The 14,392-nt window shown below is 43.6% G+C and overlaps 1 protein-coding gene across 2 annotated transcripts in view; it reads right to left on the bottom strand.

Moving 5' to 3' along the window:
- Window positions 1-14,392, bottom strand: part of POLK (DNA polymerase kappa) — a 69,981-nt gene that overhangs the window by 28,762 nt on the left and 26,827 nt on the right. For both annotated transcript variants that reach the window (XM_019517707.1, XM_019517706.1), the window contains exons 2-3: window positions 10,838-11,012; window positions 7,567-7,686 (exon numbers count right to left, since the gene is read on the bottom strand). In XM_019517707.1, the coding sequence (XP_019373252.1) occupies window positions 7,567-7,686; window positions 10,838-10,975 (258 nt within the window). In that variant the 5' untranslated portion in view covers window positions 10,976-11,012. The remainder of the gene's footprint in view (window positions 1-7,566; window positions 7,687-10,837; window positions 11,013-14,392) is intronic.

The following is a 14,392-nucleotide window of genomic DNA, read 5'->3' as shown; positions in this document are numbered from 1 at the left end:
ACCTCAAGCACTTCTGGGAAGATAGTTTGGCTAATCTAAATAAGTCATGGACAATTTATCAAAACTGGGAACTTGCTGCATGTCATAATTATATATAAAAACTTTTGCTGCCTAATCAACCAATATGGCATTCATGAGGCATGGAACTCCAATCTTAGCATTTAGGATTTTAAATGTAATTTATAAGGACAAATTAACATCTTTAAAATGCTAATGGTCAATTTTAAAGTATTGCCAAAACTCTACAAGTATAATGATGACATTAGAGATTACGTTGAGAGACTCTCCTCTGTACCATCTGGCTGCAAAGGATACTCTCTAAAGAAAATGAAAAATATATTAATGGTATTTTAGGTTTCTGATGCAATTGTTAAGTCCCATGGCACCTGCAAGCTCTATTACATCAGCAAAACACTAAAAAGAGCATACTATATTCTAGGAATCACAGATTATATTGTTACCATGTTTATTATCAACAGGATTCTGTCCAAAAACGGGGGGAAAAAAGGCTTTTTCAAAGTCCTAAACATTTCAGTATCAGTGTAGACTGCCTCTCTGAGAACAGTTATATTCCTGGGCATAAAAAGAACTGACCCTCAAAACTTCTTATGTTCTACAAAGCGGTAAGATTTAATATAGAAATAAGAATTTACAGTCTTAAACAGAAGCATGGATTTACTGGTGTCTCATTAATTCCAGACTAGTTGAGGAGAAGGGATCATGTGATGGCACATTTGTAGGCAACATCTGAAAATAAGAGGTACAGAATTTGTAGAGGAGAATAAAATAGAGAATGAGCACAAAGAAACAGAGAATATGATAAACGAATGAAGCCCATTGGCAATACAAAACTGGTGTTAAAAACAACATTGGGCTAACCAGATTTTAAAGGGCCCAGGAAATGTTAGGCATTTGTTTTCAGTTAGTGTCTCATTCTCCTTAAACATCTATTAAAGGACCAATGACCAATTAGCACCATAGTGGGGTGGGGAGGGGGTTATACTGCATATTCACATTCTTAAACAATGGGTTGTTGAGCGAAAGGACAGGATGCACTGAGAATCACTATCTGAAAGGGGAAAATGACCAGCAAGTGCAAGAGCCTGAGCATGCAGAAGGCTCAGTTTGCACTGAGGAAAAACAGGCAGAAATTACTTTAATCCTCTCTTTTGTATTATCAGTTCCATTTTCAGTCTCTTACAACCCCTTATGCTACTATAGAATAACAGAACCGGAAGGGACCTGTAAGATCATAAAGTCTAGTCCCCTGCCATGGACAGAAAGTTATTGGGCTCAGACAAGCTCAACAAGGTGCCTGTCTAGCCTCATCCTGAACACCTCCAAGGAGGGTGACTGCACCACCTCTGCTGGGAGTGTGTTCCAGACTCTGGCGACCCTTACAGAGAAAAAGTTTTTTCTTATGTCTAGCCTGAATTTACCCTCTATTAGCTTATGCCCATTGGTCCTCATCCTCCCTTGAGGTGCCTGGAGAGTTGCTCCCCTAGATCTTGGTGCTCACCCCTGATGTACTTGTAGACAGCTCTCAAGTCACCTCTCAGCCTTCTCTTACTCAGAATGAACAGGCCCAGTTCCTGGACTCTCTCCCCATACGACCTATCCTCCATGCCTTAACCGTATGGCCCTTCTTTGTACCCTCTCAAGCTTATCTATATCCTTCTTGAAGTGCAGTGCCCAGAACTGGGCACAGTTCTCCAGCTGAGGCCTCACCAATGCTGAATAGAGATGGAGGAACACCTCTCTGGATCTACTGGCAAAACATCGGCTGATGCATGGCAGAGTTCTACTTGCCCTTCTGACAATCTCATCGCACTGTTGGCTCATGTTCATCTTCAGGTCAATTGTGGCCCCCAGGTCTCATTCAGATGCTGTATCAGCCAATGGACCACTACCCATCACATAGTTATGAAGAAGGTTCTTCCTACCCAGATGAAGGACCTTGCACTTCTGCTTCAATCTCACCTGACTCCATTCCACCCATGATTCCAGTCTGTCAAGGTTGTCCTGGATCTTTACCCTATCCTCTGATGTGCCTGCATTCCCCCACACCTTGGTATCATCTGAGACCTTAATCATTGAACTTTCCACCCCTTCATCCACGTTATTAATAAATATATTAAAGAGCACAGGTCCAAGCACCAACCCCTGGGGGACACCACTGGAGACAGCCCTCCAGGATGAGGCCATCCCATCGATTACAACTCTCTGGGAACAACCTGAATCAGAATTAATTAGTGGAACTTAACATTAATGCCTACAATCAAGGTTGCTCAACAATTCTCAGTTTAAGACCCTGTTGCTGGTTGCTTATCATTTTGACAATCCAGACTTGAAGTTCAGTGCTGCAAACTTTCCTCAGGTTGAACATTTTTCTGAAAGCTCCAGTTAGAACCGTTTAGCCTTGGGGTAGCCAACCTGTGGCACATGTGGCAGCCTCTGGGATGGCAGAGCACAGATTGGGCAGGGGACAGGTAGCAGAGGGGCAAACAGGACAGGAAGCAGAAACCAGAGCAACAGATCAGGCAGGAGAAGGGGATTGGAGTGGCACTTGGGGAAGCTGCAGGGATAATTTATGGCATACCTGCTAAAAAGCTTGCCCCCCATTGGTTTAGCCATTTCAAAGAAACTTAAAAAAAAGAAGCTCCCCAACTTTGTTAAAAAACTGTCTTACAACCATTTTTCTAAGAAGCACTTATGCACTAATGCTTGTTCCAAAGTTTGGCAGGAAGGTCACTTTTCAAGGATATGTCTTTCACTGGCCTTAAGAACATTTTCTGCTCAGTTCTGGCCAGGTTACAAGCTTTTAAAAAACTGCCATTTACACAAACCAGTAAAGGCTAGTTTGTGTTTAACAGCTAAATTCTCCAAAGATTCTAGCTACAGTGTGCTCTAGTTAAGGGATGCAGGGGCTGAGTTTTGTGATTGCTGCTCCTGGCTGCTGTTAATCCAGAAGCTGGAAGGGGGAACAGGAAGAGTGTTCACTCCCATGTTTTCAATAGCTCCCTTGCTGGCAACCAGGCAGGATAGCAGAGGGAGGAAACAGCCCGACTGGAGTGTAAATAAAACAACAGCCCAGGAAAAGGTAGATAGAAGACTTTGACAAGGAACCTAGGGTGTGAGGAAGTGGGGGTAGGAAGACTTATCTGTACTGGGAACTCCCAGTGGAAGACAAATTGTTTGGGCAATGAGACTGGGACTGAGATGAGGAGCTTGGGGACAGACGGAGTAGAAACAAGGATTGCTTAGTTGGGAGATTACAACAAAGACCCAAGAGTCAACTAACAGAAGTTTCTAAATCACAGGACTTGGTTCTCATTGGAAACTTTTAATTATCAGGACATTTGCTACGAGGGAAACACAGCAGTGCACAAGCAGTCCAGCAAATTCTTGGAGTGTGTTGGGGATAATGTTTTGATGCAGATGACACAGAGAGCAACTGGAGAGGTGGAGGGGGAGCTCTTCTCAACTTGCTGCTCACAAACAGGAAGGAATTGGTTAAGAATGTAAAGATGAAAAGTTCTGGGCGCCACACTTTAGGAGAGATGTGGCCAGCATTGAGAGGGTCCAGAGGAGGGCCTCTCGCATGATCCAGGGACAGCAGGGCAGACCCTATGAGGAGAGGCTACAGGACCTGAACCTGTTCAGCCTTCACAAAAGAAGGCTGAGAGGGGACCTGGTGGCCATCTACAAACTTACCAGGGGGACCAGCAGGGAATGGGGGAGAACCTGTTCACCTGTGTACCTCCCGGAGTAACAAGGAATAACGGCCATAAGTTGTTTGAGAGTACGTTCAGGATGGACGTTAGAAGACACTATTTCACAGTCAGGGCAGCTAGGATCTGGAACCAGCTTCCAAGAGAAGTGGTGCTGGCTTCTACCTTAGGGGTTTTTAAGAGGAGGCTTGACCAAGCTGGGGTCATATGAGCCCAGTATTCTCTCCTGCCCAGGGCAGGGGGTTGAACTTGATGATCTACTTAGGTCCCTTCCAACCCTACATCTATGACTCTACAAAACCCATGAGAGCTGGCTGTACTTGAAGGAGGACCTTTTAATGCAAAGGAAAAGCTATCCCAATAGAATAGAAGAATAGGAAGTGCAATAAGAAACTAGCCTGATTAAACAGCAACAGTTGAAACTCAAAAAGGAATCCTGCAGGAAGTGGAAACCTCATTATATTACTGGGGATGAGTATAAAACACAGGCATGTAGGAAGAATATTAGGAAGGCCAAGGCAAGATTTGAGATGTGACTGGCAGGGGACATAAAAGGCAATAAAAAGGTTTTCTACAAATAGAGAGATGTAGTTAGCCATGTTAGTCTGAACTCAAACAGAAGGCAGGGTTGTACGCCTCATAGACTAATTAGAGCTAGCTTTCATGAGTTGAGTTCACTTCATCAGATGTTGTGAAAGGACACAGACAATCCAGTATATAAAATGGAAAGAGTGATTTGAATACAAAGGTAGAAAAGAAGGGGGAGAGGGGTAATGTTGGAAGAAGCAACAAGCAAAGAACCCACAAACTGGATTGCGTTAATTATGGGTTAAACTATTTGTCCTACCTGTTCTTGAAAATTTCCAGGGATGGAGCAGGGGCTAATTTTTTTTTATCTCCTTACCTGGATTAGTTTTTGTGACCCCTTTATTCCTATGAAGGGGCAGCCCCATACTGCCTGTGGGGGAAGGGAAGCTGGGCTCCGAGCTACACTTCTGCAGCAGCTGCTGCCTCCTACAGGGGGAGTGAGGTGCACCAACAGGGCCAAGGGGCTGTGGGTGGGGAGTGATGGATTTTGGCATTTTAAATCAGAGAATCTGTGATCTTTAAACAGAGAAAACCAAGAACCCAAGTGATCAGGACCAGCCAGCACAGTCACTAAGAGAAACTTATAGTTGACCACGTGATTTCCTTCTATAATAAGGTGACAGGCTCTGAGGATAGGGAGGGCAATGGATGTGAAATACCTTCATTTTAGCAAGGCTTTTGACATGGTCTCCCACAACATTCTTATTAACAACCTAAAGAAATACAGATTAGAGTAGGGGTGGACAATTATTTCAGCTGGAGGGTCACTTAACTACTTTTGGTGAGCTGTCAAGGGCTGCGTAGTCCCTCCCCTTGGCAGGTGCCACTGCCATCTCAGGACCAAAGTCTCACCCCCTGGAAGTACTCCTTTTGGGAAAGGGGTTTTGCCATATTGGAACCAAAAAAAACCCCAAATCAGATACTAAAAATTAAACATCTACTATAACATATTTTAATTTTATGTCAAACACTAAAATTTTTATTTTACTTTTTTTTTTCTTTCCCCTTATTTGGATGCGTTTGTATCATGTATAAAGAGGTGATTGATTAATAGCTCAAAATAAAATCTTACTCATGTATATTGTGTGGGTGGGGTGTGTGCGCAGTATGTTTGGGGGGTGGGCATGGGGGGGGGTGTGTGTGTGTGATTTTGGGGGGTGGATTTGTGAAGGGGTGTGAGTGGGTGTGGGGTTTGTGGGGTGTTATGGGTGTGTGTGGGGTTTGTGGGGCTGTGGGTATGGAAGTGTGTGTGGGGTATGTGGGTGGGTGTAGGTCCTCTCATCACATGCCCCACCCCCATGGCACACAGCCCCCACCAGCAACAGCAGCAACAGGCAGTGGGCCCTCAGAGCGCTCATTGCCCATGGCACGCAAAGCCCCCCGGCAGTAGGCAGCTCTGGCTGAGTCCCGGGACCTACACATGGCAGACAGAGCTGGCCCAGTTGGGCCTGCTGGTGTCTACCTTCAAACCAAACCAGGCTGGCTCCATCAGGGCGGGCTGGGATAGCTCCATGCCTCCATGCTGGGCTTCTAGCAGTCCAGTGGGGAGCTGCATGTTGAGGCATGGAACCATCCTGGCCTGGCCCAGCTAGAAGCCCAGCCTGCCAGTACTCTGTGCCAGTATGTGGGGCTCTCAGCACTGCAGCTGGGACCACCTGTTGCCAGGCCAGACCAGGCCTGCTCCATGCCTCCACATGGGGCTCCTGGCACTGCAGGTGGGAGCTCCTCTACCCACTCATCAGCTGTCCAGTCGCATGCCATCGCACTCCTTGTCTCCATGTGGGGCTCCCAGCTGGATGCCAGAAGCCCCACAGAGGTGGAGGCACAAAGCCTGCCCAGTCTGACAGCAACCTCTGAAAGCCCGCACCTCCCAACAGCTTTCAAAGGGGCAGCCAGGGACCACTAATAAATGTTTTTTATTAAGGGAAGCAAGACTTATGAGGACAAGCTGAAAGAACTAGGGTTATTTACTCTGGAGAAGAGAAGACTCAGGGGGGATTTGATAACATCCTTCAAATACCTAAAAGGTATTACACAGAGGATGGAGATGGGCTTTTCTCTGTGGCCACAGGGGACAGGGCTAGAAAAAATGGCCTCAAACTTCAGCAGAGGGAATTTAGGTTGGCAGTTAGAAGGAACTTTCTGAGGGTGGTCACATGTTGGAACAGGCTACCTAGAGAAGCTGTAGAATCTCCATCCCTGGAAATTTTCCAGAACGGGTAGGACATATAGTTGGTATGGTTTAATCAGGGACAATTTTGCCTTGAGCAAGGGGCTGGACTAGATGACCTTATGAGGTCACTTCCAGCCCTACTTTCCAAAGTTGTTCCTAACTTATGAGGAAATAGGAGAGAATGAGATTAAAGACTGTAGGATGAAGAAAGACAGGATTTGGACAGGATGGGGGCGTACAGCTCATATGGCAAGTGGCTGAGGGGCCTGTGGCCCATAACCACTCAGAAGTTGGACAGCCATGCAGTAATGCAAAAGGAAAAATATTAATGCATTTATACAAAGAAACATATTTAAGTTGCACAGGAAAACAATTCTGTCCTTTCCTAACTTTTTAATGCCTTACTTTAACCACCTTAACAATTTTATTTTAACTCTGATTTTGTATGCAACACTATCAAGGTTCTTATAACATCATCAGTCACTACAGTATCATAAGCAGGCAATGTTCTTTGAGTAGATGTGATATCTTTTCTTAGACCAACTGAGTAGTTGGAAAAAAGTTCTATTATCTTAGTAACACTCAGTAACAGATACACCACCTGCAGAAATAAAATAATGTTTTCTCCATCTACGTGCATTAACCAGGAAGTTGTTTTAAAAAGGAGAAGCAAGTTGTTTAAATGAAAATACTGCTAAGATACTTAAGAAAGTAAATGAACAGATTGCATAAAACTTCACCATAAGCAATGGATTTGATATTATTGATTGATTAGTTGTTTTCAGGATTGGGAAAGAAGAGTCGATTTAATTCCCTTTTGTTCATACAACAAACACTTCACATGAGATTATTTTTATATGTATTTTAATTTTCTTTTTTGTAACTAAACATACATTTATATAATCAAAGCAATCTCTGGGTTTTTTCCTGAACAGCTCTTCTCAACTTATAAATGGAATTAGGCAGATAACACCTTAGGCACCATTTTAAAAAAGTAGGACAGACATCATTAAATCACACCCCCAAACCAATTATTTTTTTCTCCACTCTAAAAACTGCAAAGTTGATTGGTACCTGGAGCTGTGCTTTCAAGAGCTGCTGGCTGGTAATTTTCTCTTTCAGCTGCATCATTTTTTCAATGCGTTGGTTAACTTGTTGATCTTTTTTAAGCTCATTTTCATAAAATCTGGAACCCTACCCAAAAGAAAAAAAGATATATTTTTAAATTGATTTCTCTCGAGAATTAGTAAACTATAAAAAAGACATTACTTATCTACACAGATCTAAGTTATATTAAAAAACAGCTGTAATAAAATGAAAGTAATTTTATCTGAGAAGCAAATTCAGCCTCATCATATTTTACATTCTAGGTATTTTAAGGATTACTTAAGAATATCACACCAGTACATTTTAGATTTTCAAATAATCAGGTACACTTAAAAAGAATAACTATGATGGTCTGTAATTCACATATTCAACATACATAAAGTTAATAGTCTTCTGTCCCTCCTCAAAGTTTACTGTATTTTTCAGGAAATTTGTTAGGCTCAGAAGTGGAGGGAACTTATCCCAGAGTGTTAGACTAAAATTCAGAAATAAACACATGCACACAAAGCAGAAATAACCCCAAAAAACTCTACCCTCTGCACTGTTTTCTTTTGTGTATTAGAAGACACTGGGCACATCTATACATGCACAGGACTGCACAGTTGCTACTGTGCAGTCATTTAGTACTTGCTTAAGTACTGTGTTACTGTGTAGGCCTGGCACCTCACAGATCATTTCCAATGCTACTGTGCACTAGCGTCCACCTCACAGATTGTGCCTGCTGGCACTATGGCAATGTAGCATCTCATGTAGATGCACCCACTGAATAAAACATTTTTACTTTACATGACCAGCACTTCCTCACAGGTCCACCTAGGTTCATCAAGAGAAAAAACGATACTATTATATAAATCAGCATTATATATGGTATACAGCTTTATCTAGAGTCATATATGCACTACTGATGACAAAAAAAAATTGCAGATTTATAAACTGCTCAGAAGACCAGAGTTATGAGAATGGTTAGGGGCACAGAAAAATCTCTCAAATGAAAAGAGAATGAAAAGACTGAATTCCTTATCTTAGAAAGGAAACGAGTAAAATGGGGTTATAATAAAGGTATTTATAGTAGCCAATAATGATATAGAGAAAAATAGATACACGGTACGTTATTAGTTTCCAAGCACAAGAATATGGGGACATATAAATTGAAAGATATAACATGCAATACTGATGAAACAAAACACTTCTTTACACAATATATGGAACCGATTATTCAGGGAGATTGCTGAAGTCATGAATTTAGCCAAGGATTATACTGACTTCTAACTAGTAGAGATTGAGGGAAACTGCATCCAAATAGAAGGGATATCACCTCTCCTTTCTATAAGCAAACACTATTGTGGCAATGAAGAAAGAAGACTCCTATGCTCTCTCTTCTGGGTTAGTTGTATATTTTTTCACTGTTTAAGTCTGGATTCTCCTTTATTGCTCTTACAGTACCTCACAATGTAACACAAAGCAGTGAATGATTTTGGAAAGGTTTTTGGACAAAACGAAAGGGAAGAGAGTCTTGGGAGAATGTTTCAGACTTCCATACAAGCTGGTTATGGGGGCACAACTCCATACCATCATCACTGTGCCTCATCTTAGCAACCATGGCAGCATAGCACTCCAGGTAGTGGTGGCAGCACCACGCCTCCCCACCCCACTCTATCCTCCTGCTCAGTCCTGCCCACTGGGCCCTCCCACACTGAGTCCCATCTGCTGGGCCATAGAGATAGCTCCTACCCAGTGCTGACTGGGCCAGGCTGCAGCCCCCTACAGCCCCACTGTGGGCACAAAAATTTAGAGGGGCATATGGCCCCCTATTTCCCCCCAACTCATCGCCTACGTGGTCATCTATACCCCCTGCCCTACATACACACACACAAACCGGATGGGCTGGGGCCTGGGGGCAGGAGGCAGTGGGTTGGGAATGAGGGGTACCAGTGGGGATTGGAGGAGTGGGGGGGCTATGGGTCAGGAATAAGGGGCACTGGCAGGGCCAGGTGGCTGTAGCTCAAGAGTGAGGGGCACCAGCAGGGCTGTGGGTTGGGAGTGAGGGGCAATGGCATGAGCAGGGGCATGCTACCAGTATATCGGGGCTCCTTAGCACCACAAAGCAGCGAGGGGGTAAGGAAGGACAGAACAAAGGGTAAAGAGCTCTGATTTTCCAAGGTAAAAAAAACAAAATCAAACACCAAAATATAAAGGTATTTAGAATTTATTTTATAATGACTGAGACACTGGAAGGCTTCCAGATTGCTTTGAAATTGTAAATATATCACTCACATTGTGTTCAACTGATACCTACACACACACACACACGCACGCGCGCGCACACACACGCACGCGCGCACACACACACAGAGTGGTGTTTCATTTTAATAGTGGAAAAATGTGGATTTTGGGGGGGTTTACTCAGAGAATTTTGGATTTTTTAACTGAGAAAACCAGGATCTCTGGTAATTATACAGAAATTATTTCCACAAATTGCCAATAGCACGTCTCTTAAAAGGAGTTATGTCTTCACGAAACAATAAACAGATGGATCAGATGAAATGCACGACAAACAAAAATACTGATTTCAAGCAAATATTTTTTGTACAGTGAAAGGAATAGCAATACATAAAACAATATCTAAAGCAACAGTTTTTTAAGGTTTTCAGTAAAGTATTTTTTCCATAAAGTAACAACCAATGTAAGGCTACCTTGACCACTATTGTTAAAAAGGAATGTGATGGTAAGATAATTAAGAGTTATTCCTGAAGAGTCATCCCCAGGCTAGTCCATGAAAAGAAGAGTCTCTGAAAACAAAAAGAAGGATTTATCCCCTCGTGCAGCTGCTCCCTGCCCAGCTCCACAGCATCTCCTGCCAATCCAGGGTTCCAACCATGCTTCATATCCATCTCTCCAAGGTCTGAGGGGCATTATGCCACACACCCCCTTTAGTAAATCCCAGATCTGCCTGTGAATATACTAGAGGCTATTTCACTTTGAGGGTCCTTTCAAGTGGGGGTATATAAGTACAGAGAAGTCTAAAAACAGTTACAGATTCCAACTTTTCTAGCAGATTCCCCATCAGTTTGGGGGAAGGTAATGTATTGTGTACCCAATATGCATACCCTTGGAGATAGCTGTAAGATGGCTCCCTTTATACAGGCAAAATACAATACTTTATATAAGCAGAAACAACAAGTAAAATACAAAGAAACTTATCTATAGCCAACACTAATGAAAGGTTATATAAACAAACCTTGGTGGCCTCCATTATGATTTTGTTGATTTTTTCTTTATCCAGTCCTTGCATTCCAGCTTTATTATCATTGAGGCCCACTCGAAGCAGAAACCCATTATCAGAAGAGACATCACCACTTTCCTTTGTGCTGTCCATAGTGCAATCCAGAGAGCACTTTCTCCAATTTCAACACCTGAAAAAGAACAAGTTCCAGATGTTTTTCAAAATTCCAGCTGATGACTAATATCATTCCACAAATTACTTCCCATTTCATTATATGTATCACATTTGCATCCCTAATATAAATATTTTCTTCAAAGTAGCTCAGCTCCACATACTCACCTCAGATTATTGCTAGCATTTGGTTGCCTAGTTTTCTTACAAGTATCTAAAAGTTATCACCCATAGGAAAAGTACAGCTGCCCTGACAACTTCAGGTAAAGTCCCTTGTGCAAGCGTAATGCATTGGGTTTACAGCTGTGTGGTGGCTTTTCTTGTAACCAGCTATTACAGACTCACTGAAAATAAGAAATGAAATTGGCACTGCCAACCAGCAGGTTACATTAAAGAATTCCAACAAATAACAGATTCATATATTTCATGCTGACCATCTAGCCCAGGGGTATCAAAGATCTGGCCTGTGAACCAGATCTGGCACACAGCCGTATCATCCAGCCTGCACTGCTGCATACAGCACGCATGTGGAGTCCATCTGGAGCCAGTCTGGGGTGCATGCTACATGTAGGCACCCATGCCAGACTAGCCCTACATAATGAAACTGGGGCTAATCCAGATCAGGCCTATAGAGTTCATGAGGCCAGTTTGGAGCGGGCACCACATGCAGCATGTACTGTGTGCCATGCTAGGCTGGAGCTGGCACGCACCGGTTGTGGCACCCATGCCAGAATGGCCCTGCACACTAAATCTGGGGCTGGGCTGGTTGAGGCCCACAGACAGGCCCCATGTGCTAGATTCAGTGCACAGGACCAGCCTGGTGAGGGCACAACATGCAGTCCACACCCCAAACTAGCCCTGTACTCTGCATGTATTACATGCTCTGGATCAGTCCCACATGCTGCTGGGTCCAAGGACGGGGCTGGGCCCAGTGTATGTCTGATAAGCAACACACATGGCTGATCCAGAGCACACGCTGCATGTGGTGTCCCCACCAGACTAGCCCTGGGGCTGGATCCAGCATGAGGGCTAGTCTGTGGACCTAATCCAGCCCTCAGACTGGCCTAACACCCCTCTGTCATCCAGCTTACACAGCCAGATGACTTGGACACCCCTAATCTAGCTGGATTTTCTGCACAGTGAAAACCATAAAACTTCACCCAGTAATATCTTCTAGGGCTGTGCAAAATTTCACTGTCTGTTTCGTTCCAACACTGTTTTGATTAATTTCAAGGTCAAAACAGCAAAATCGGAATGAAACAAAGGCCATTGAAATAGCCTCAAAACAAAATGAAGCTAGTCAAAACGCTTTGACCATCAAGATGTTTTGACCATAGGCTGGGGATGGGAAGTCAGTCCAGCTGGGTTAACTTCCCATCCCCAGCGCAAGATCCAGCAGGAGACAGGAAGTCAGCCCAGCCGCCATCCCCCATGTTAAAACACGCTGGGGCAGAAGGCAGCTCAGCTGGGCTGCCTCACCACCCCAACACAATCTAGTGCGGGGGATGGGAAGTCAGCTCAGCTGTGCTGACTCCCAGACTCTGGCCTGATCTAGTGCTGGGGATGGGAAGTCAGCCCAGCTTGGCTGCCTTCCCATCCCCAGTGAAACTTCGAAATAGCGTCAAAACAGCCTTTCCGTTTCAGCGGAACGGAATGGAACAACTTTTTTGTATTGAAATGAAATTAGAAAAGGAACACTGCTCCATTGCACCACCGAAACTCAAGACAAAACGGAACAGTGCCGTTTGGCACAGCCCTAATATCTTCTGCAAGCCAATAAAATCTGCTGGAGCTCTAGCATTTCTTTTTTAAAAAGATATGCAGACTTGACTTGCACACCTCAAGTGATGGAGACTCTACCATGTTACTAAGCAAATTTTTGTATTATCATTAAAAAATTGCACCTTGTTTCTTACCCAAATTTGTCTAGCTTCACCACCCACCCACTAAACCTTTTTACTTGATTAAAGAGCCATCTCATATCAGTTACTTCCTAGCCTTAAAAGCACTTGTAGCCTATGACCAAGTTACCTCTTCGGGTTCTCTTGGTGAAAGTAAACAGGTTGAGCCTCTTTTTCTCTCTCTCGCTATATGGCATGTTTCCCAGATCTCAAGTTATTATTCAACAGAATGAGAATGAAATGGTACCTAACCTACTGTTGATTGACCTTGCAGTCTCCTTTTTGAAGGGTTAGCCCAAACATGCAAAGCCCTCTGAACGATGACACAGAGTAAATAAGAGAATATGTATTTATTATTAAAAGAGGGTACAGTGGCAGCTCAACCCCACCCACAGCTGCTGACTCAAAAACTTTCAAACTTCTCCCCTATGCAGGAAGCACACTCACTCCTCAAATTTCCTTCTGCAGCTACTTCCTGAGTTACGGGTCCTTCCTATTTGGGACAAGCCGCACCCTTCAGGGGCAATCTATGAATGTGCAACAGTTGCAGACCCATCCGGTATAAGTCACTTCATTACATGACAGTGGAAATCGTATAAATTTAGGTGTTGGAACTTCCCTAATAAAACACACATTTGTACAGCAGCTTCAACAAAGAAGCTTCTAAATTACTCAGAAAATGAATGTCATGGCCTAAGCCAGAGATGTTTGTTTCCCCTACTTTTTAGAAGAATGCCAGTGTTCTGTTTTGCTGCACTAATTTTCCCCCTGTAAAGCAGATGACTACTTGTAATCTTATATTAGAGAAAGCTTTTTTATCCAAATTTAAAGTTCAGTCTGACAAAAAGTACTCTAAGTTCTATCTAGTTCATTATTTGTGCCATTTTTTTCAAGAAAGCCGAGTCCAGCTAAGCGATATTTTGTATGCTTTTTGGCTTTGGCCTGTTGGACTTCTAACAAAGGAGGGATCAGAAGAATAGCATCTTAGCTACTCTAAGGCTAGCTGGCAAAGGACGATGCCATACAGACCCAAGTCAACCATTATTCTGAAGCATGCTTTCCACCTATGATGGTGTCACTTGCCAGTGTATTTGAGAACTGGACACCCAGCAAACCCTAACAGAGCAGCTGGGCCCCAGAATCCAGACCAATAGGGATGCTTCCTATGCTTGAGTGACCACTCCAAATGCCACGCAAAATTTACTAGAACTTCCCCTTTCAGTCATCCTAACAGCAGCTGCACCAGGGAAATGTTGCAATCTAGAAACCCTAGTGATAATAGACATAGGCAGAAATATAATACCTTTCAGGCTAGGGACAGGCATGTTTCAATTCCAGGACTGCATGTTTCCAGGAAATTTGCAGTACTGGAAAATGTGGTAAGAAGCAGGGGCATACAGGTGTTTCAGCACCCTGCCAAGAGAGCTACAGTCACCTCAAAAGTGAGCTCTCTAGCTAGGGGGCAACAGGGAGATGCTCCTTTCCCACCCCTGCCCAG

The sequence above is a fragment of the Gavialis gangeticus genome, unplaced genomic scaffold (genome assembly GCF_001723915.1).
Source record: "Gavialis gangeticus isolate Ggan-Ray unplaced genomic scaffold, GavGan_comp1, whole genome shotgun sequence".
NCBI lineage: Eukaryota > Metazoa > Chordata > Crocodylia > Gavialidae > Gavialis > Gavialis gangeticus.
Note: the sequence above shows the minus strand (reverse complement) of the source record. Positions and strands in the feature narration are given on the sequence as shown.